The sequence below is a fragment of the Balaenoptera physalus genome (assembly GCF_965194825.1).
Source record: "Balaenoptera physalus genome assembly, chromosome: 10".
Taxonomy (NCBI): Eukaryota; Metazoa; Chordata; class Mammalia; order Artiodactyla; family Balaenopteridae; genus Balaenoptera; species Balaenoptera physalus.
This window is the reverse complement of record NC_138889.1, coordinates 86,516,795-86,541,476: the sequence shown is the minus strand read 5'-3', so window position 1 is coordinate 86,541,476 and position 24,682 is coordinate 86,516,795. Positions and strand designations below refer to the sequence as shown.

General features: G+C 37.5%; 1 protein-coding gene across 3 annotated transcripts in view; it reads right to left on the bottom strand.

Moving 5' to 3' along the window:
• The window catches only part of DNAJC24 (DnaJ heat shock protein family (Hsp40) member C24), a 71,362-nt gene that overhangs the window by 12,496 nt on the left and 34,184 nt on the right, over nucleotides 1–24,682 (bottom strand). For all 3 annotated transcript variants that reach the window (XM_082476751.1, XM_082476753.1, XM_082476752.1), the window contains exon 3: nucleotides 14,810–14,948. In XM_082476751.1, coding sequence (XP_082332877.1) covers nucleotides 14,810–14,948 — 139 coding nt within the window. The remainder of the gene's footprint in view (nucleotides 1–14,809; nucleotides 14,949–24,682) is intronic.

Sequence of the window (24,682 nt, the reverse complement as noted above, 5' to 3'; positions counted from 1 at the left end):
GGTACTAATGTAGGTCTTTCATGAAAGCGAAGTGGAGTAAAGCAAATTTTTGAAAAGTGGAGGATACCTGCGTACTGTATGATTTCCCCATTATGTGAAATGTAACAGGCAAAACTATCCTGTGATGTTGGGCGTGGGAGAGTGAGTAGTGACTGCAAGAAGTTACAGGGGCCTGCTGGGGTGCTGGTTAGTTAGATGGGTGTGTTTACTGTGAAAATCCATCAGGCTGTACACTTAGGATCGGTGCATTCCTCTGTATGTATGCTATACTTCAATAAAAAGGTTTAGGTATAGTGTTGAAACTCTAATGGCTATATTTTTAAATAGAAATAAGGAAAGAAAAGTCAGGGAATGAAGTAAAGAGCTCCGTAAGAAAGTGTGTATCCTTTGAAAGGACCATAATCTAACAACTTCTGAAAAAGGCTGAGGGTGATTAAGTCAGGGGAAAATTGGATCCCTGGAGAACTGTATGATGAGCAGAGAGGGTACTCACAAGGAAAAGGTGAATCTAAATGCGGGGGGTGGGGGCAGGGGGCAGGGAGGAGACCACCATCTTTTGTTGAGAGGCAGGTGTCCAGCGAATGGGGCAACAGCAACTCCCCGCCCCCCCACTACCATTACAAGGAAGGAGCACAAACTAATCAATGTTTCTTCTTTTTCTTTTTAAACAATGATCTCTGCTTGTCCACCACTGTAGATATAATTAGAAAACTTAATTCCTCCCTAGCCCTTAAAGTAACTCACAGGAACCCTGTAATTAGCTTTGATTATTATCTACTAATCAGGCACTGCATCTGCAAAAGACATAAGTTCGTTTTCTTTTGAGTTTTACATATTATAAATATTTTTGCTCATTATAATACTGTAATAGGCATCTGAAAATGTAAACCCTATCTTAAAGTTCTCCTTAATAGGACACTACTAAAAATCATGAGAAAACAGAAACTGACTTAGAAAGTGATTTAATTAAATAAACAGATCCAAGATTTGAATCTGGAATCTTAGCTACAGAATGGTAGTAATTTTAAAAAAAACCCCAAAAAACAGCCCTTTGGAAAGAAGAGCACTGCCTGGCATTTGGTGAACTCCATCTTGAGTCCAATGTCACTACATGATTCCTAATTCTTTTGAAGTGAATGGGTTCAGCTTTTTCTAAGATATCTAGGAACGTTAAGGTCTGTGCACAACCTGTACTGTGCTCACAAGCTTAAGCAAATATGGAGACAAGAAAAACTTCCAGATTTACTTACATGTGGAAAGCAATGCGCTATCGTTAAAGAGAGATTCCCAACCAATATAATGATAAAATCAAATAATTTATGTGGTTACTTGAAAAAGAATCTTTCAACCTTTAGAAGTATAGGCCCTTCTGACCTTGTGTTCTATTGGATTTGTCTGACAACAAGAAGTGAAAGAATTCTGTGGCTCCATTGTCTCAACAGTGGGATCTAAGAAAACACTGGCAGGACTCATCAGAGAGGTTTATGAGCCTGCAATTCAAAGAGATTAAAAGGAAAATCTACGGAGATTCTTTCACACTGAAGAATAACATTAAATAACTATTAGCAGCTTGGTTCAGTAAAGCTTACTAGAGCTCTCGCTGGGTCATTCACAACTTTCTAAAAGAGGAAAGGTTTTTTTCAGCTCCATTTGGGAATCAATAAATATTCCTTACTTCTTACCAGACAATGGAATTCCAGTCTTTTAAAACTTCCTCCTAATGACAGTAAAATTTCTAAAACAGCTCTTTGTTTGCTGCCTATATAATTACACTTCCTAATCCCAGGAAACCTTTTCTAACTGTAGCTACAATTCAAATAAATAAGCAAAAATAAATAAATAACAGCAACAAAAAGCTACCGAGAAGAGGAATTAAACTTTATTCTTTATGGATGGGATATCTAAAAGTCTCATTCAATCCACTACTGGCCAAAAGATCTAGTCTATCTGCAACTCTGTCCCTACTATTCAAGAGTGGCAATGCTGTGTGTTACTCAAGTGATCAAGTCCCCAGAACGCTCTCATTTAGCAGTTAGTGCATTGTATTTATTTTTATGCCATTTAAAACAAAGTTTATTTCAAACTTACAGAAGTCATCTATGTGTGTTAAAAGCAAATCGCAGTATTTTCCTTTAGGTCTAAATTAGTATCTTGCTGCTTTAAAACCAAGTAATTTAATTTTAAACAATCACCTCCTTCTTAAAAATCATTTCAGTATACATAATTAAATCTTTCATATAGGAAATAACTTGAAGGAAATCAGTTCCTTGTCCTTAATAGTCTATGTTCTTAGAACAGTCTCTACCTTGATAAGAGATTCAGAATCAGGCAACGTTTAACTTGAAACCTATTCATTAAATCATAAAGCTCTATAATTCTTTCCCAGATGAAATTAAAGAGTCACAACTGCAAGGCTTTCCATATTGAAGAAAACCTACAAACTTGGAGCTTAATTATGGACTTGAAGAACTACGGTTCTTTCATAAGCTGAACAGAAACCCAGGGCTCATGAAAGGTACCGAATGAAACCCGGAAATTGAATTTCATGTTTCACTACAGAAAGGCAGAACACAGTAGCAGAAGTAAGCCTGGCCTCTCACTCTGACCCTCAAATATGCCTCATTCCTGACTATCTGGAACTAAAATAGTAGGTTGTACACACCTATTCAAAACTTGGCAGCCCAGCACAGTGATTAAGAGTCAGAGAATGGCTTTGAGTTTCCCCTCTTATCAATTATTAGCTATGTGCCCTTAGTCAAATTACTTAAACCCTCTGGGCCTCAGACTCCTTCTCTGGAAAACAGATATTAATATCTTCCTTACAAGGTTGTTAAGCAATGATTAAAAGACAATTGCCATAGTTCTAGTGCTCAACAAATAGCTGCTATTTTAACTGTTTGTGTTGACCTGTCTATAACAGACCACAGGAAAGTGACTCAATTATTGCATGGTTGGGGGGCGGGGAGTGGGGGGAGCCTCAAGTACCACAGTGTAGGACGGCAGCAACTCTTCACCTTGTCTGGATTTGTAACAGTGTTAAGAAGTTTGATGTACTTTACTACTGTCAGTCACATTAAAATTGATCTATTATTATCAAAGCCATAGTCCATATTATTATTTAGTCCTTCCAAAATATCAAACACAACTGAAAGATGGGGAAAAAAATCAAAATAATTTATGGATTAAATTCAGAAGTTAGACATAATGACAATAGATTAGAAAGTCAGGGAAGGCTTTCTTTTGTGGGGGGTGGAGCTAGGAGGACTAGAGTTGGAACTTGAACAAAGAATAAGCTGTGCTCTGTCACTTGTTTCCAGCTGGGCTGAGAGCCGCGATCTGAGCTCCAGCACCAAAGCGCTCTAGGGCCGGAGGGACCGCGAAGGAAAGATCACTTCAGCACAGCTTGGCAGCTTAAAACGCTGCACAGAAGTTGGAAGAGGATCAGGCGCCCAAGTCACCCTACTGGCTATCAGGAGATGTTGCTGGAGAGGAACCTGAGGCCTGCGCCAGGACACAGTGTCACAGTAACTGCACCTTCTCACCTAAAGGCAAGTCCTCTTTCCCTTCCTGTGCGTCCCCTCTAGACTCCTGGACTCAGCATCTGTAGTTGATACCAACATATGACTTCTCTCCTTAATACATCACAACGTCTGCATTTCCAGTCAGTTAAAAGTATTGTTGGGGAGGAGAGAAGATGGCAGAAGAGTAAGACGCGGAGATCACCTTCCTTCCCACAGATACACTAGAAATACATCTACACGTGGAACTGCTCCTACAGAACACCCACTGAACGCTGGCAGAAAACGTCCGACCTCCAAAAAGCCGTGTGGACGAAAGGCTCTTGGTGCTCCAGCCAGGCATCAGGGCCGTGCCTCTGAGGTGGGAGAGCCAACTTCAGGACACTGGTCCACAAGAGACCTCCCAGCTCCACGTAATACCAAACGGCAAAAATCTCTCAGAGATCTCCATCTCAACATCAAGACCCAGCTTCACTCAACGACCAGCAAGCTACAGTGCTGGACACCCTAGGCCAAACTAGCAAGACAGGAACACAGCCCCATCCATTAGCAGAGAGGCTGCCTAAAATCATAATAAGGCCACAGACACCCCAAAATACACCACCAGACGTGGACGTGCCCACCAGGAAGACAAGATCCAGCCTCATCCACCAGAGCTCAGGCACTAGTTCCCTCCACCAGGAAGCCTACACAACCCACTGAACCAACCTTAGCCACTGGGGACAGATACCAAAAACAACGGGAACTACAAACCTGCAGCCTGTGAGAAGGAGACCCCAAACACAGTAAGATAAACAAAATGAGACGACAGAAAAACACACAGCAGATGAAGGAGCAGGGTCCAAACACACCAGACTTAACAAATGAAGAGGAAATAGGTAGTCTACCTGAAAAAGAATTCAGAATAATGATAGTAAGGATGATCCAAAATCTTGGAAATAGAATAGACAAAATGCAAGAAACATTTAACAAGGAGGTAGAAGAACTAAAGAGGAACCAAGCAATGATGAAAAACACAATAAATGAAATTAAAAATACTCTAGATGGGATCAATAGCAGAATAACTGAGGCAGAAGAAAGGATAAGTGACCTGGAAGATAAAATGGTGGAAGTAACTACTACAGAGCAGGATAAAGAAAAAAGGATGAAAAGAACTGAGGACAGTCTCAGAGACCTCTGGGACAACATTAAACGCACCAACATTCGAATTATAGGGGTCCCAGAAGAAGAAGAGAAAAAGAAAGGGACTGAGAAAATATTTGAAGAGATTATAGTTGAAAACTTCCCTAATATGGGAAAGGAAATAGTTACTTAAGTCCTGGAAGCACAGAGAGTCCCATACAGGATAAACACAAGGAGAAACACGCCAAGACACATATTAATCAAACTGTCAAAAATTAAATATAAGGAAAACATATTAAAGGCAGCAAGGGAAAAACGACAAATAACACACAAGGGAATCCCCATAAGGTTAACAGCTGATCTTTCAGCAGAAACTCTGCAAGCCAGAAGGGAGTGGCAGGATATACTTAAAGTCATGAAGGAGAAAAACCTACAACCAAGATTACTCTACCCAGCAAGGATCTCATTCAGATTCGATGGAGAAATTAAAACCTTTACAGACAAGCAAAAGCTGAGAGAGTTCAGCACCACCAAACCAGCTTTACAACAAATGCTAAAGGAACTTCTCTAGGCAAGAAGCACAAGAGAAGGAAAACACCTACAATAACAAACCCAAAACATTTAAGAAAATGGGAATAGGAACATACATATCGATAATTACCTTGAATGTAAATGGATTAAATGCTCCCACCAAAAGACACAGGCTGGCTGAATGGATACAAAAACAAGACCCATATATATGCTATCTACAAGAGACCCACTTCAGACCTAGAGACACATACAGACTGAAAGTGAGGGGATGGAAAAAGATATTCCATGCAAATGGAAATCAAAAGAAAGCTGGAGTAGCAATTCTCATATCAGACAAAATAGACTTTAAAATAAAGACTATTACAAGAGACAAAGAAGGACACTATATAATGATCAAGGGATCAATCCAAGAGGAAGGTATAACAATTGTAAATATTTATGCACCCAACACAGGAGCACCTCAATACATAAGGCAAATACTAACAGCCATAAAAGGGCAAACTGACAGTAACACAATCGTAGTAGGGGACGTTAACACCCCACTTTCACCAATGGACAGATCATCCAAAATGAAAATAAATAAGGAAACACAAGCTTTAAATGATACATTAAACAATATGGACTTAATTGATATTTATAGGACATTCCACCCAAAAACAACAGAATACACATTTTTCTCAAGTGCTCATGGAACATTCTCCAGGATAGATCATATCTTGGGTCACAAATCAAGCCTTGGTAAATTTAAGAAAATTGAAATCGTATCAAGTATCTTTTCCGACCACAACGCTATGAGCCTAGATATCAATTACAGGAAAAGATCTGTAAAAAATACAAACACATGGAGGCTACACAATACATTACTTAATAACAAAGTGATCACTGAAGAAATCAAAGGGGAAATCAAAAAATACCTAGAAACAAATGACAATGGAGATACGACGACCCAAAACCTATGGGACGCAGCAAAAGCAGTGCTAAGAGGGAAGTTTATAGCAATACAAGCCTACCTCAAGAAACAGGAAACATCTCGAATAAACAACCTAACCTTGCACCTAAAGCAATTAGAGAAAGAAGAACAAAAAAACCCCAAAGCCAGCAGAAGGAAAGAAATTATAAAGATCAGGTCAGAAATAAATGAAAAAGAAATGAAGGAAACAATAGCAAAAATCAATGAAACTAAAAGCTGGTTCTTTGAGAAGATAAACAAAATTGATAAACCATTAGCCAGACTCATCAAGAGAAAAAGGGAGAAGACTCAGATCAATAGAATTAGAAATGAAAAAGGAGAAGTAACCACTGACACTGCAGAAATACAAAAGATCATGAGAGATTACTACAAGCAACTCTATGCCAATAAAATGGACAACCTGGAAGAAATGGACAGATTCTTAGAAATGCATAAACTGCCGAGACTGAACCAGGAAGAAATAGAAAATATGAACAGACCAATCACAAGCACTGAAATTGAAACTGTGATTAAAAACCTTCCAACAAACAAAAGCCCAGGACCAGATGGCTTCACAGGTGAATTCTATCAAACATTTAGAGAAGAGCTAACACCTATCCTTCTCAAACTCTTCCAAAATATTGCAGAGGGAGGAACACTCCCAAACTCATTCTACGAGGCCACCATCACCCTGATACCAAAACCAGACAAAGATGTCACAAAGAAAGAAAACTACAGGCCAATATCACTGATGAACATAGATGCAAAAATCCTCAACAAAATACTAGCAAACAGAATCCAACAGCACATTAAAAGGATCATACACCATGATCAAGTGGGGTTTATCCCAGGAATGCAAGGATTCTTCAATATACGCAAATCAATCAACGTGATACACCATATTAACAAATTGAAGGAGAAAAACCATATGATCATCTCAATAGATGCAGAGAAAGCTTTCGACAAAATTCAACACCCATTTATGATAAAAGCCCTGCAGAAAGTAGGCATAGAGGGAACTTTCCTCAACATAATAAAGGCCATATATGACAAACCCACAGCCAACATTGTCCTCAATGGTGAAAAACTGAAACCATTTCCACTAAGATCAGGAACACGACAAGGTTGCCCACTCTCACCACTATTATTCAACATAGTTTTGGAAGTGTTAGCCACAGCAATCAGAGAAGACAAAGAAATAAAAGGAATCCAAATCGGAAAAGAAGAAGTAAAGCTGTCACTATTTGCAGATGACATGATACTATACATAGAGAATCCTAAAGATGCTACCAGAAAACTCCTAGAGCTAATCAATGAATTTGGTAAAGTAGCAGGATACAAAATTAATGCACAGAAATCTCTCGCATTTCTATACACTAATGACGAAAAATCTGAAAGTGAAATTAAGAAAACACTCCCATTTACCATTGCAACAAAAAGAATAAAATATCTAGGAATAAACCTACCTAAGGAGACAAAAGACCTGTATGCAGAAAATTATAAGACACTGATGAAAGAAATTAAAGATGATACAAATAGATGGAGAGATATACCATGTTCCTGGATTGGAAGAATCAACATTGTGAAAATGACTCTACTACCCAAAGCAATCTACAGATTCAATGCAATCCCTATCAAACTACCAATGGCATTTTTCACAGAACTAGAACAAAAAATTTCACAATTTGTATGGAAACACAAAAGACCCCGAATAGCCAAAGCAATCTTGAGAACGAAAAATGGAGCTGGGGGAATCAGGCTCCCTGACTTCAGACTATATTACAAAGCTTCAGTAATCAAGACAGTTTGGTACTGGCACAAAAACAGAAATATAGATCAATGGAACAGGATAGAAAGCCCAGAGATAAACCCCCACACATATGGGCACCTTATCTTCGATAAAGGAGGCAAGCATATACAGTGGAGAAAAGACAGCCTCTTCAATAAGTGGTGCTGGGAAAATTGGACAGGTACATGTAAAAGTATGAAATTAGAACACTCCCTGACACCATGCACAAAAATAAACTCAAAATGGATTAAAGACCTAAGTGTAAGGGCAGACACTATCAAACTCTTAGAGGAAAACATAGGCAGAACACTCTATGACATACATCACAGCAAGATTCTTTTTGACCCAGCTCCCAGAGAAATGGAAATAAGAACACAAATAAACAAATGGGACCTAATGAAACTTAAAAGCTTTTGCACAGCAAAGGAAACCATAAACAAAACCAAAAGACAACCATCAGAATGGGAGAAAATATTTGCAAATGAAGCAACTGACAAAGGATTAATCTCCAAGATTTACAAGCAGCTCATGCAGCTCAATAACAAAAAAACGAACAACCCAATCCAAAAATGGGCAGAAGACCTAAATAGACATTTCTCCAAAGAAGATATACAGATGGCCTACAGACACATGAAAGAATGCTCAACATCATTAATCATTAGAGAAATGCAAATCAAAACTACAATGAGATATCATCTCACACCGGTCAGAATGGCCATCATCAAAAAATCTAGAAACAATAAATGCTGGAGAGGGTGTGGAGGAAAGGGAACACTCTTGCACTGTTGGTGGGAATGTAAATTGATACAGCCACTATGGAGAACAGTATGGAGGTTCCTTAAAAAACTACAAATAGAACTACCATACGACCCAGCAATCCCAATACTGGGCATATACCCTGAGAAAACCATAGGTCAAAGAGAGTCATGTACCAAAATGTTCATTGCAGCTATATTTACAATAGCCAGGACATGGAAGCAACCTAAATGTCCATCGACAGATGAATGGATAAAGAAGATGTGGCACATATATACAATGGAATATTACTCAGCCATAAAAAGAAATGAAATGGAGGTATTTGTAATGAGGTGGATGGAGTTAGAGTCTGTCATACAGAGTGAAGTAAGTCAGAAAGAGAAAAACAAATACAGTATGCTAACACATATATACGGAATCTAAGGAAAAAAAAAAAAAAAAAGGCCATGAAGAACCTAGTGGCAAGACGGGAATAAAGACACAGACCTACTAGAGAATGGACTTGAGGATATGGGGAGGGGGTGGGGTGAGATGTGACAGGGTAAGAGAGTATCATGGACATATATACACTACCAAATGTAAAACAGATAACTAGTGGGAAGCAGCCGCATAGCACAGGGAGATCAGCTCGGTGCTTTGTGACCACCTAGAGGGGTGGGATGGGGAGGGTGGGAGGGAGGGAGATGCAAGAGGGAAGAGAAATGGGAACATATTGTATATGTATAACTGATTCACTTGTTATAAAGCAGAAGCTAACACACCATTGTAAGGCAATTATACTTCAATAAAGATTTAAAAAAAAAAAAAAAAAGAATAAGCTGTGAAGAATCAGAATGCGAGGGTATTCTGAGTAACAACAAACAGTATAAGCAGATGTGTTTGGGAACCCCTAAATGAATGGGGAGAAGATTCACATTAGGTTTGTGACTGGTGATAAGGCTGGAAGAAGTAATCAGGGACAAACTTAAGAGCTTCTGTCCCATTTAAATTCCATGTGAATGGGTAAATGTTGTGTTAGGGAGTGGGCAGTTATATAAGTTCTTAAACAAGAGTAAGAATAAAGAAAGCTAGACCAATCAAAATGTAAATGACTATGGGAGAAGGCCAATTAGCAGCTGTGGAAGTAACCTGAGTCTATGTTATAATCTGGGTATGGTCTATTGTGGTAGCTGTGAGAATAAAAAGATCACTTAGAGGAAAAAAAAAAACACATTAAAAAAGAAATGCCAACACTCATTTTTAATTCATTGGCTATATATTGAGCAAACTAGAAGTAATCTGAGTGTAATATGAAAGAAAGGTTTCAAGTCTGAGGGTTAAAAACAAGCAATGAGAAAGGTGGACCCAGTCTTGGTTTTGAACCCATTGATTTCAGTCAGGTCAAGTACCCGAGTAGAAATTGGGAAAGAGGTTAAAGACGGAGACACAAACTTCCTAAAATCCTACATTTTCTCTGTTATTAAATCAAAACTTCCAATTATGTCCAAGTATTACAGGATTATAGCTATAATCTTGCCCATAGGTTTCTATAGCATTATTTGAAACTAGCCAAATTTTTATTCAAAATCATTGAGAAATGATCTTAAAATACATTGTCATTGCAAAGGCAGTTATTTGTATTCAAGTAAAAGTAACAAATAATGCGAGTAGTCACCTTCTTATGACAAAGAAGATGAAGCAAGAGGACCCTCACAGAAAGTTTTATCTATATTATCTTCCCTCTCTGAAGAAATGCAAGTCCCTAACTGTCTAGATGGATTTTCTGCATCATTTCACATACTTACTTTTCCCAGAAACAGTCACCAAAAAAACATGCCCCCTGATGCTTATCTTCAAGTTTTACCTGAAGCACATTTTTATAGCCAATTTTCAAATTCCTAAAATCAAATGGAAAAACTGATATGACCATAAATGGAAACCCTAATCTGACTAATACAAGTATTTTATAAGGGTCAGTTTTAGCACATAATTTACACAAACATCCACTGGCCTTAAGTCATTATTCCAAACAGGTAACCCAAATTCGTATTATCTACATTTAAAAGTATTAATTCGCTTCTTATGGAGTTAATCAGTCTTTAGTGTTAACTTGCTTTTCAGCAAGTACTTTTATTTTAAATTTAAGAAATTACATGTTGATTCAGTTCTCTGACACATAAATGTTGGTGGGGTTTTAAGGTACGTTCCTCATCTGGTCCAAGATTTACTTATTTATCTCCCATTCTCAAATATTTATCCTAATAAAGGGATGGAGTGAACTGTATAATACAACAACTGCAACGACCTTTTGTATCTAGGTAAGGAGAGTATAGCTGATTAGCTTTAAGTAAAGACACTAACTTTACAACGTTTGGCTCAATCCTCTTCAGAGCCCAGCTGTCTTGGGTATCCAGGCACTTGGCCAATTGTGTAGCGTGAAGGCTCCACATCACCAAAATAATTCACTAACAGAGAAACAAGGTACATCTTAATATAAAACAATATACCACCAAGGACTCCAGACACAGTCCACTTATTTTTTTACAACATAATTTAATTTGACTGACTTCATTTGAAAGTCTGTTCCTCTTCAGATCACAGTGAAGTAACCTAACTCATAAGCTGTGTCACTCCATACAGCCACAGAGACATCAGAGATCTGTGTGACTCACACTACAAAGTTATTGAATCACGATCCCTATTCTTTTCATGATATACTTCTGACGTGTTTTTAAATGTGCTTAATATATGAGAAAACTCCCCACAAGAATTATAAAGGCACAAAAATCTATTCAACAGATATTATTCATATGAACATTTTATAAATCCTAAAAAGATTTTCCGAAGTGTTCATCTGGTTGTATGAAGTGCAAAGCCTAACCTTGAATAACTACATGCCTTTCAAGGGAACCTGGGAAGCAGTCTTTGGAAGCATCCTTAAAAACAATAAGGTAAATATGTCCAACTGGAACTAACTGATTAAATTCACTAGTTAACACTGCTTTCAAAATGTATAATATCTGGGAACTGAATATTACTAATCTTTTATTAGGTTTGCTTTTCTAATGAGCCTGGCCAACACTGCCCTAAAATGTCAACCAAGAATACAGAAGCGTAAATGAGGGAGAAAAAACACAGGTACTTTACTTTAGGTCACCTATCCTAGACTATTTCTTTTGATAATTTCTTTTGTGAAGCAAAAAATATGGATTTCAAGGGCTCCTTTAAACGATCTTTTACAGAGATAAATGGTTGCAGGTAATACTATGAGGCTTTCCTTACAAAAGAGCACCAACTTTGAGCTGTGAAATATGAGAAAGTGTTCAACATCCGCCAATAAAACATCTCCTGCCTCCTTCCCAAGTATATAGAACACAAACTTATTTTATACTATACGTTAATGCAGGGCAGGAAACAAACATATTTAAAGCACACACCATGAAAAGAAAGTTCTACAGTGAACTATCACCACATGCAAAAAGGGTTCTGTATAACAAAGCTATTTCCATATCCCCAGGGGGTGACCCAGAAAAAAAGAGTGCTTTGACCTGGTTATAACAACTTCTCTCTCTCTTGGTAACCTATCCTGGTCTTCAACAAATTATCACTCTCAAAGTTTTTCCTTCTATCAAATCTAAATCCTCAGTGTTACAAGTTCAAGTTCATTTCCTTCTTTCGAGGAGCCACTTATTGAAGATGGGTAAAGAAGGAAAAATTAATGTCGGTAATCAAGAGAAATGACAATACAAAACCAGGTTTATTATGAGATTTTTGAAATAGCTCTAGTATGAAAGGCTTAAAACCAGCAAGTTGTATCTGGATAAGAAACTTCTATTCCCTATCTAAACAGCAAGCCAATCTCAATTTAAAACTGAAACAAAGCATTCTCACTATTTGGAGCCTCTGGTAATGAAGGAAATATTTAGATCTGAGGTACTAAAATGTCATGAAAATTTGTATTTCTACTGTCCTTCTAGAAAAGCTCACCCGCCTGAAAAACATGCAAAGCAGACAGACATCATATAAATTCCCAGAAGATCTGCCTATTTATCAGAATCATGAATCAAGCCCAATCTCACTGTATTTGGTTTGTCTAAACTTTGTTGTGACCTCATCAGTGAGTTACACGAATCTCCTGAGATGCAGTAGGCTAGAGCTCCTTCCATTAAAACCTCCAAACCAAGGATTCAAAGCTCAAAAGAAATCCACATTTCCAAAGACTTCTCAAAGGCAATGAGAAAGGCTTGAAGATGCTGGTTATTCTTCTAACATCTCTTAAACCTCCTTCATGTAATTCTACTGCTCACTTTTAACCCTGCTTCCTATTTCTCCCATTTCTGGTCTTACCCACCCAATACCCTAGCAAGGGAGAATATTTTTTGATTCCTCATCTCTCCCTACCTCTTTTCTCTGTCGACAGTAGGTTTCTAGTCAGTTTCACTGATAAGTTCTTAATAATACCAAGCTGTGGAGTGGCAAAAATGCAGAGCGACAGTGCAAGTACACACCCTACACTCCTTAAGATACAGTTTTGTGGATTATCCTCACCTTAAGCAAATCAGCACCCCAGAATAAAGACTGGTAAAGACGTGCAAAGCACCATGAGAGACTGTCATCTACAGTAGAACTTGGTCACTTTAGAAACATAGGTAACTTCTCACATACAATATATCCATGTTTATTAATTTCTACACTTTCACAGAAATTTTACCATGTGAAGCAAGGTCAAAAAGATGTATCTATGGATAGAATTCATCCTCAAATGAAACCACCTCTGCATTCTTTTGCCGGAAGTACAAGAATTTACAGAAGAAATACAACATTGGAAAGACGCACATAAATGCACCAAATAGGAGGAGGACCCAATATTCAAGCCATATTCGAAAATTAATCCAAATTCATTGCAAAGGTATATTTATTGGTTTCCTAACATTTTTTAAAAAGTACTGATAAGTTCATCAGTCTTAAAAAAGTAGAAGGGCTTTAGAGATGATTAGTATTATGAAAGTGACTATTAAAAACTAATACTCCAGTACATAAGCAAATTGCTTATGAAAGTCTTTCCACAAAGGAATCACACACTAACTGTAAGAAAGACTTAATTGCTACAACTCCCTCTGAAAATAGATATGGATATTCTATATATATTGTTGGCTTTAACCTATAATGTTGTATCTTAGAAATAAAGTCTTATTTCTCAAATCAAATTTTCATAAGCTTAGTAGTAGGAGCCTTACAATCATTTTGTTAGGTTTGATCGTGTACTGGTGCAGGGCCTGGGAGGAGATTCAATGATCAAGTACAGAGACAGTGAGCTTGTATCAACACATGTGAGTCAATGCTGAGCCCGGTGCGCTACGGCAGAGTGCAACTGCGTGTTTTCCCCACAGGCTGTAGCTGATTATTGACTCCCCCCATCAGCACGTAGGGTGCATATTGAAGGTTCAGATAGAAGGCTGAGGGACTCCTATCCCAAGGCCAGTGCTGAAAGACAGCCTATCACTTCGTGTAACTGCAGTCCATGTTTGACAAACCTGACCTATATTTGTCCCTTTCTTTCTCACAAGAGCTTGTCACTGTTTTAAGAAGCTATTTTCTAAAATGCATAAAAGAAATGACTTTTAAAATTGCTTAGGAAATGTGCGTTCCTAAGATATCATTTACAGCAATCTTACAAGGAATATAGTTTATCCAGGAGATAATCATGAAAACCTAGCCTAAAACAAGTTCAGAGACAGCAAAGAGTGCTTTAAGATGTTATCCTTTATAGTATCTTCCTATAGATTGTCATTTATACAGTATATAGTCTTAAAAGTACTCAATGAAAATTTTAATCAGTACGTAATTTAAATTAATAAAAAGAAGTTTTTAAACATAAAAAACATATTTATTAGGAATGTGTAATTAAGCATTTTTCACTAGTTATAAAAAGTAGCTTTCATGGCTTCACAAGAAGCCACATGCTAGTAGTTTTGCTGACTTCTCAATGGATACACAGTAATCACTACTAAGAATAGGGCATAATTAAAAACAGTGACGGGGGGAAGGAGTAAAGGAGGCAATAACAACTTGGTGCCAATGCTGGAAAGCGTCCCCCAGAAATGGCTGCAGACTGTGCTTCACAGAGCTGCCGACGTGCTGGGGCTCCTCACCACAAGTACCTACCATGCCGCTGCAGGTCATACTCTTTTTTTGTCTCTTCATTCCCTAGAATTTTCCATGCCTGATCAACTTCGATGAACTTCTGTATACATTCCTCCACTGTTCCTGCTGGTACATCTGTACTTTGTTTATCTGGATGATACTGCCAATCAAAAACAAGGGGGGCAGGGTGATGAGTAGAGAGGGTCGGGGGGGGGGGGTTTAGGTTAAAAAAAAACCTCTAAATCTGAGCTTTAGTTAAGAGAGAAGGTAATGAGAAGATGAAAACTAAGATGCCAAGCAACGAGACAACAGTGTTGGGCACCGGAGACAACTGCCAGGTTAATTAGAGCACTGGAGTAGCTATAAATCCACCAGTGACATGATCTGTCACAATGTGCAAAGACAGCATTTTCTGGATAATTTGCTGATGGAATCCCTGGTCTCATGGACAATTTACCCAGAAAGGATGACTAACACAAACAGAAATAGGTACATGCATACGAGCAGGACCTGACAGAGGAAGAGTACAAACTCTACAGAGTATGAAGCTCTCCTTATACAATATGCTTGGCTGTAGATATCATAACAATGGACTACCAGCTTTTCTTTCGAAATTATACAATTATTACTTTAAATTAAAACACTTCTCATCTTCTGGCTCAGCCCTGAAGATTTTAAAGTTAAAAATCCCCAAACACAAATTTGTATTGAAAAATGGTTATTTTAGGGCAGATTTGTAAGAAACAATTTTGAAGAACTCAATAAAACATTTGAATACAAATTAATTCATTAGGAAATCTTTCTTACATTTGTTTTCATGCTGAACTTTCCCCACACTGCTGGTGATCCTCACTAGCAGAGCAAAGGCTATTGTGATATTTGGTTGCCCAGAAGAACTAATGAACATCATGTATGCTGGGAGAAAGATTATAGGGCAAAACAAAGAGAATCAGGCTTCCATTTTCCCTCTGGGAAACTATTTCTCTTCTTCTCCTCCTATGCCCAAATCTATCAGCTATTAATATTTAAATATTTAAGCTAATTAATATGACAACTGAAGAAAAGGAAACTTAGGCTTTATTGTTTCATCTTTTTTAGGCCATGATTTATCGAATGATGCTCATGAAAGTTATTCCCATACTGAGGTTTAAGCAATCCTTAAAGCTAGGATATTAAGTAATGTACCAAAGCCAAAATAGAGTAGGCTATCTTAAGTTCTCTACCTAACCCTTCTTCTAACACTATGTGAAGAAGTTCTGTATAACAAGTTTGGTATGAATCAATGTTATTTCATGCAACATGCTCAAATACACCACTAGTATGCATTTAAGATGTATCAATACTTACACGTGAAAACGCAATCTCAGTATGCCGCAAACATTGAGCAAGGCCCTAGAGAAATCATTCTAATCTAACAGCTGTATCACAGAAGTACAGACTAGAAGATAGGTAATTTCTAATAGGCCACTACAGAAACCAGTAGTGGTTGGAACAAGGAACAGAACACACTGGACTAATTATACACCAACCAGACCAAGAAAGCCCTACAAAACCAAGAATTAGTTCCTGACTGCCCAAAACTAAAAGCTATCACTAAATTTTGAGTCATGTATCAGTTCTATGGTAGTCAAAGCACAATTCAATCATTTTCCCTAATTTGGTATTTTCCTATTATTTTAAGTAAGTAATTCACCATCTGAGGCTTTTAGATCTATTCTGTTGTGCTAATAGAATGCAATAAATTTTATGCTGTGATATAGGTTTTAATTAAAAAATGGAAGTTATAGCAAGAAAATAAGTATGTCATTTGGGGTACCAAAAGCCTCAGTCCAAACTGCTTTGACAGCAAGTTCCAGAACAAAATGAAGGTCTAAAAAAGATAATATTCTGCGGTAGGCTGATAATAGCCCCCAAAAATATCAGGTCCTAATCCCTAGTTCCTGTAAATGTTACCTCATTTGGAAAAGGGGTCTTTGCAGACGTGAATTAAGTTAAAGATTGGGAAGATTATACTGAACTGTCCAGGTGGGTCCTAAATATAATCAAAGAATTTTTATAAGAAAGAGGCAGAGGGAGATGTGACACACAGAGGGGAAGGTGATGTGAAGACTGTGCAGAGAGATTTTAAGTACTGGCCTTAAAGACTGGAGTGATGAGACCATAAGCCAAGGAATGCTGGCAGCCACCAGATGCTAAAAGAGACAAGGAATGGACTCTCCCCCTAGAGCCTCTAGAGGAATGGTGGCCCAGCCAATACTTTGATTTTGGCCCAGTTACACTGATTTTGGACTTCTAGCCTCCAGAACTGTGAAAGAATAAATTTCTGTTGTTTTAAGCCACCAAGTCTGTGGTAATTTATTTCAGCGGCCACAAGAAATTATACACAATCTAAATACATCTACGGTTTAAAACTAGACTATAACAGACACAACAACTTCTAAAGATATTTCAATTAAAGGTCTATTAATAAAATGGTGTCATTATTATGTACATTTTATATATATATAAATTTAATTTATTTATTTAATTTATTTATTTTTGGCTGAGTTGGGTCTTCATTGCTGCACACAGGCTTTCTCTAGTTGCAGTGAGGGGGGGCTACTCTTCGTTGAGGTGCGCAGGCTTCTCACTGTGGTGGCTTCTCTTGTTGCACAGCACGGGCTCTAGGCGTGCGGGCTTCAGTAGTTGTGGCACAAGGGCTCAGTAGTTGTGGCTCACGGGCTCTGGAGCACAGGCTCAGAAGTTGGTGGCACACGGGCTTACTTGCTCCACGGCATGTGGGATCTTCCCAGACCAGGGCTCCAACCCGTGACCCCTGCATTGGCAGATGGATTCTTAACCACTGTGCCACCAGGGAAGTCCATTATGCACATTCTTAACTTAAAATCTGCAAAGATTCTTTATTGCGCACAAAAATCAAGCCTCTAATACTAGGTTCCAAGACTTTCTGATCCCAATGAATGTTAATTTTTTCCTACTATTTCTATATTGGAGCCCTCCCATGAGAGGTAGGCTCAAGCATTCACTAGCACCACAAGGACCACAGTCATTTTCCTCTGTTGTCAAGGCTTATTTTATTTTATTTTTTAAGGTTTTTTCTTTTTTTTTTTGTCTGTGTTGGGTCTTCATTGCTCCGTGCATGCTTTCCCTAGTTGCAGCGAGCGGGGGCTACTCTTCGTTGCAGCACGGGCTTCTCATTGCAGTGACTTCTCTTGTTGCAGAGCACGGGCTCTAGGTGTGCAGGCTCAGTAGTTGTGGCACATGGGCTTAGATGCTCCACGGCACGTGGGATCTTCCCGGACCAGGGCTTGAACCCGTGTCCCCTGCATTGGCAGGAGGATTCTTATCCACTGCACCACCAGCAAGTCCCGTCAAGGCTTATTCTTTGCCCTTCTTTACTTTGAATCCCACTAGCCAAACTTTCCCACTGTTGAGAGCCCAAAGCTATTCCTACTTCATTCACTCAATGACCAAATGAAAGACAGAAAATCTATAGCATCCTGTGTTCCAGGGGCTGGCTTACTAACTGAGGAGCCAGAAACAGCCACAAAAAGATAGCATGCGCTTCCTTACTTTAGAAAAATGCCAGCTAAATCATACAAACAGCAGGGAGTTCTGAGGAAAACACTCACCAATCAAATACAGAAAATACTGATACTCTTAATTAACAGAATAGGTATGTACTAAAATCAATGTTGCAAAGTTCATTTATTTTAACTTCTATTTGCTACCAGTACTAAACTGAAATGCATTTTGCTGGAATTGGAAGAACTTAAGTCACCTAGAAGCAAGGAACTCAAAACTAAGAAATCAGCAAATCTTTCAACAAATAATTGGAAAATTAAAGTTTAAGAAATTACCAATTACAATAGCCTCAAGGGCAAAAAAAGGGAAATAAATGGAAAGAAATAATATGTTCATGATGGGAAGATCATGTCCATTTTTCCTAAACTGATACAAAAATTTTATGCAATTCCTATAGAATTCCAGTGAGCCACTTTGAAGGAGTAGACAAGATGATTATAATATTTACATGGAAAAACAAAGGATCTAGAACAGGCAAAAGAATCTTCAAAAAGTACAAAGTTGAAGGACTTACATGATTTCATGACTTAATATAAAGCTATGGTAATCAAGACTGTAGTACTGGCATAAATATATACAAATAGACAGTGGAACAGAAGAGTCTAGAACTAGACCATATGTATACAGTCACTTGATTTTCAACAAAGGTGCCAAGGCAGTTCAATTGGGAAAGGACAATCTAGAACAAATGATGTTGAAACAACTGGATGTCCATGTGGAAAAAAATTAACCTCAATCCCAATCTCATTACATACACAAAAATTAATTCAAGATGAATCATAGATATAAATGTAAAACACAGAACCATAAAGCTTCTAGAAGGAAACACAAGAGAATATCTTTGTCCCTTGGCAGGGACTGCTTTGACAAAAAGCACAAACTATAAGGAAACAAAATAGATAAACTGAACTTCATCAAATTTTAAAATTTTCTGCTCATCAAAGATACCATTAAGAAAGTAAACAGACAAGCCACAGTCTGTGAAAAAAATACTGGCTAAATAATTATCTAACAGAGGACTTGTATCCAGAATAAACAAACAAACAAACAAAAATCCTATAAATCGATGGTAAAAAGACATACTAATTAAAAGTCAGGGGGAAAAACTTGAACAGACGTTTTTCAAAAGAAGACATGAATAGACAATTACACACGAATGTACATTCAAACCTTTTCATTAGTTATCAGGGAAATGTAAATTAAAATCACGAGATACTTTTAAACACCTAATAGAATAGCTCAAATAAAAAAGACTGATGGGGACTTCCCTGGTGGTGCAGTGGTTAAGAATCCACCTGCCAATGCAGGGGACATGGGTTCAAGCCCTGGTCCGGGAAGATCCCACATGCCACGGAGCAGCTAAGCCCGTGCGCCACAACTACTGAGCCTGTGCTCTAGAGCCACGTGCCACAACTACCAAGCCCTTGTGCCACAACTACTGAAGCCCACGCGCCTAGAACCCGTGCTCCGCAACAAGAGAAGCCACCGCAATGAGAAGCCCGCGCACCACAACGAAGAGTGGCCCCCGCTCGCCGCAACTAGAGAAAGCCCGCGTGCAGCAAAGAAGACCCAAGGCAGCCAAAAATAAATAAATAAATACATAAATAAATAAATTTATTAAAAAAAAAAGACTGATGACACTAAATGCTGATGAGAATATGGAATAACTGGAACACTCATATGTTGCTGGCAGGAAACAATTTGGCAATTTGTTATAAACAAACACACATATCTACTCTGTGGTCAAGCAAATCCACTTCTGGATAGTTACCTAAGAGAAATAAAACATAAAAATGTATGTCCACAAAAAGACTTATCAAAGAATGTACTAACACTCTTATTCATAACAACCACAACCTGGAACCATAAATGTCTATCAACAGGAGAATGGATAAACTATAGTATATCCATAGGGGAATACTATTCAACAACATAAAAGAAAAAAACTATGATACACTCAATAATAACACAGATGAATATCTAAAACATTATGTTGGGACTTCCCTGGTGGTCCAGTGGTTAAGACTCCACGTTTCTGCTGTAGGGGGCATGGGTTCAATCCCTTGTTGGGGAACTAAGATCTCACATGTCCTGGTGTGGCCTAAATTAATTAATTAATTAAATATTATGTTGAGCAAAAGAAGCAAGAACAAAGGGTACATAGTATATGATTACACTGATATGAAATCCAAATTCAGGCAAAATTAAATCTATACAGTTGGCCCTCCATATCTCTGGATATGCCATTCTATATAAAGGACTTGAACATCCTTGGCTTTTGGTATCCTCAGGATGTCCTGAACCAATCCCCCAAGAATACCTAGGGATGACTATAGTGATAAAAGTTAAACGTTGGTTTCCAGGTTGGAACAGGGTATAGGGGATACAAATTAACTAGAAAGGGACATTAGAGAATTTTCTGGAAAAACAAATGTTCTGTATCTTGTTTGGGGTGGTAGCAACATGGTATCAAATTTCACTAAACTGAACACTTAATATCCACGCATTTTTCAGTGTATGTTGACCATGCCTCATAGAAAAATACCTTCAAACATGTCTAAATGTTTTAAAAGGAATTTAATGAATCTTTCTAAGCCATAAAGGAAAAATGAGAAATTTCTTTCAATATTAAACAGAAAAGTACAATAAAAACATAGAAAACTAATGAAAAGACAGATATGAATTAGTGAAAAGTTTGAATTACAGCCTAGTTTATGGAAATATAGTTTTATTTACTTTCAAGTACATATGCCAACCTCCAAAAACTTTAAAACATTTAAAAAAGTTTAGTGTTGCTGAGTACAGGACTAAAGTACATTCAAAATTAAAATGATAAATATGTCACAATACTAAAAATACTGAGAGAGTATCTCTCTGTGATTCTTTATTATAATAGGACAAAGCTGTCTATCTCCAAAGTTTTAGCAAAGTGCTATTTTACTATTCTTAATTGACTTGACACTCACAACTTTATGGTCTATGTAACTGCCTTACATGTGGGGAAAACTATTCAATTATATAGACCTATGGTTTTCAAATCCCCAAGCCACTCATTGAGGATGAAAAAAATGAACACAAACAAAAGATTAAGAAACTGTCTTGATACAAAAATAAAGGATCACTCATGACACTACAAAAGATATACAGAAAATAATTTTTTAACAGAATTGGTATGTGCTATCTACTTCCTAACTGACTATCTAATTGATAACTAATATTTTAATTATGGACTCAATTCTGACTAGCTGAGATTTTATGGCAATGGGTTGTTCAATATAAAACATTTTATTTTGACTTTAGATTTTCTCCATAGAGTAAATCCAAGTGCTTTCAAAATTCCTAACTCTGGAGTGACTGTCACATTGTGTCAGCTCAGCGCAACTCAAAATGCGGTCATCAGATTTGCAGCATCAGCATTATCTGAGAGTTCGTTAGAAGATGGCCCCGTCTCAAACCTACAGAGCGGGACTCTAGAATCTGTTTCACTAAACTCTCCAGGCAATTATTATGCATGCTAAAGTCTGAGAAGCACACTGTTAGCCTCTACTGCTTAAAACAAAGAATTATTTGCAAGTCAGAAAATGAGTGCTTGATAAAAATTTCCCCTTGACAGATGCATTCCTCCAAATACTAAAAAAAAAAAGTGAGTGACACTCCTCAACTGTTAACCTATAACACCACAAAGAAAATTACATTAAGTGTACCAAGTCAGAAATTTTTCGATATTTGATACCTTTTGTTCAGTAATCATAAATGGCAACCTCTTTATTTCATTGTTTGCACAAATGCCAACTAACTTCAGTGATGAAGAAGCTGATGAAATCTGAACAATATGCAAATGGTATTTTAACCTGTTGATTTTTTTTAAAGAGGGGGTTATAATTTGTATGAGTCTTCAGCTACTGAACACTGCAATGGTGTCCACTGATAGGTTTAACACAAGTGCAAAGTGTTTTTCTATTAGAAAACACAGAGACAAGTGTTTTTCTACTAGAAGGGGAAAGAAAATTGAAGTATGTGTAAATTGTGAAAAGAGTATAATACAATACATTGTGAAAATTCTAGCAACTTCTAGAAGTTTTTAGTGAAAATTAATATATTCATTACCTCCAAATGACCTTTTCTATTCACTAAGTAATGTAAAGTTGAAATGAAATGGTATTTCTTTACAGTGAATGCTTAAGACAGTTTTATGGTAAATTAACCACTACACAATAACGTAATATTGGACCTAAACAGAGGTCGATCTGCTTAAATGCCTTTCTTACATTCCTTTTTAAAAGGAAATATTGCTTTATTTTACCAATAGCTTGCTACTTAAACGTTAAATCAAACAAAAAGTTAAGGAGGTCATATATTAAGCCTTTACTACACATTTGTGATTATACTGTTTGGTTAAAAAAATACTGACTGCAAAAAAAAATAACAACTATGAAAAGGACTTCGGGCAAATTTGATTAAACAAAAATTCCCACATCATCATGCTGATATTATTTGATCTACCAAGGTGGCCCCTGAGCATATAGCACTTTGATTTTTCTCTATACATTAACAATGAGTTTAGTACCATTAACAGAATGCTAGCTCTCATCGCTAGTTTCACACTTTCTTGAATTCCAGAACCAAATTTCAAATATCTTCTAAGAGCTATCTTATTAGCACTACAAGTTCAACAAATCTAAAACCCAATTTATCATCCAGACTCTAAAATTAGTTCCTTCTCCTGCTGAATTCCTTGTCTGTTAAGACCACCACCGAGCTTGATAAACGCTGAATGAATGCATGAAAGAAAAATACATTTCCTAATAATCGAAGCTACAATATCAGGGTAACCTCCCTTTTTCTCATCCCATTAAGCACCAAATTTTGTAGATTCTACCTACATAATGTTCTTTCTATTCCTAATGACAAACCTAGTTCAAACCAACAGTAGCTCCTGCCTAGTCTCCAGCATTCATCTTCTAACAGCTCTCCAGCTCGTCCACCTGCTTCCAAATTCACTCGCCTTCACTTAAAACCCTGACCATGCTATTCTCCACCTCAAAAATTTTAATTGTCCACATATTGCATAATAAATTAGTCATATTTAATCCTTACAAGTAAAGTCCTCCAATAAAAGAACCCAACCTACCATTCAAGCTTTATCTATTACAAGTATTATAGATATGCCATCTATGTCAGTCTAGTCATTCTACACATTCTAGACTAGACCTTCAGATATCACCCCTGAACACTCACACCTCTGTTTCCATGTCTTACTTACGCTGTTGTCGCCAATGGAACATCCTCCAGTAGTTCAAATGTACCTCTTCCATGAGGGTGTGCTTAATATCCCTAGTCAGAGGGCATCACACTAGTTTTGTACATGTGCAACACTGTATCTTAACCGTATCTGTATCTCTTGCCAAGCCCCAATAGGACCAATGCTGAGTTTCCATAATATCACAGTAGATACACATTTCCAAACAGATTATAATGCAGAATACTACTGAGGAACTTCAAAATGCAGCAAACATATAAACACTGAATAAAAGTTTATTGTGGGTCATTTTTATTTAGACTTCCCATGCTTTTGTGAGTCCAGTCATCACTACATTTTGAGGCACTCATCACCTCTAAAGATAATAAAAACTCATTTCTTTGCACCTCAGTTGTGAAATAAAATTGAAAAGGTCAAGTTGAGAGAATTATGCAATAGGCATTAGTAAATATGACCACAGTAATATCTGACAACTAAAATAGCATTCCCCAACATTTTTACTGGTGAAGAACTGCTTTTGATTTATCAAAGTATTAAATATAGGCTCCATTAAAATATTTCATGAAAATTATATTCTTAATCTTTGATAATTTTATAAAAACCAAGGACCTTTTCCCTAAAGTGCTTATCACATCATTGTCTCTCCTCTCAAAAGAACTACAGTTCAGTCAATAAAAGTTAATTCCAAAGCAACTATACCCCAATTAAAAAAGAAAAGTTAATTCCAAATAACTCCACCTCTTTGCTCTTATTCTTTAAACACTATGACAGGCTGCCCTCACCAACACTGCCGAAGCCTTTCCCCACAACTCCACCTTTTCATCTCCTTCTCTCACATAGCACCGTCTTATGCTCGTCTCTCTTCCAATCTCCCCTCAAAACTCCTCCAAAATATGCCCCAGATCCTAAGAGATCTTGTACTGTAACACCCCCCACCCCACCTGAAGTGAACTGGTTGAGTCCTGATTACCTGCTGCAGAGACCAAGGCTCATATGTGAGACCTCACTTTCCTTCCACATCTGACAGAGGTGGGAGGCCTGAATTTCTG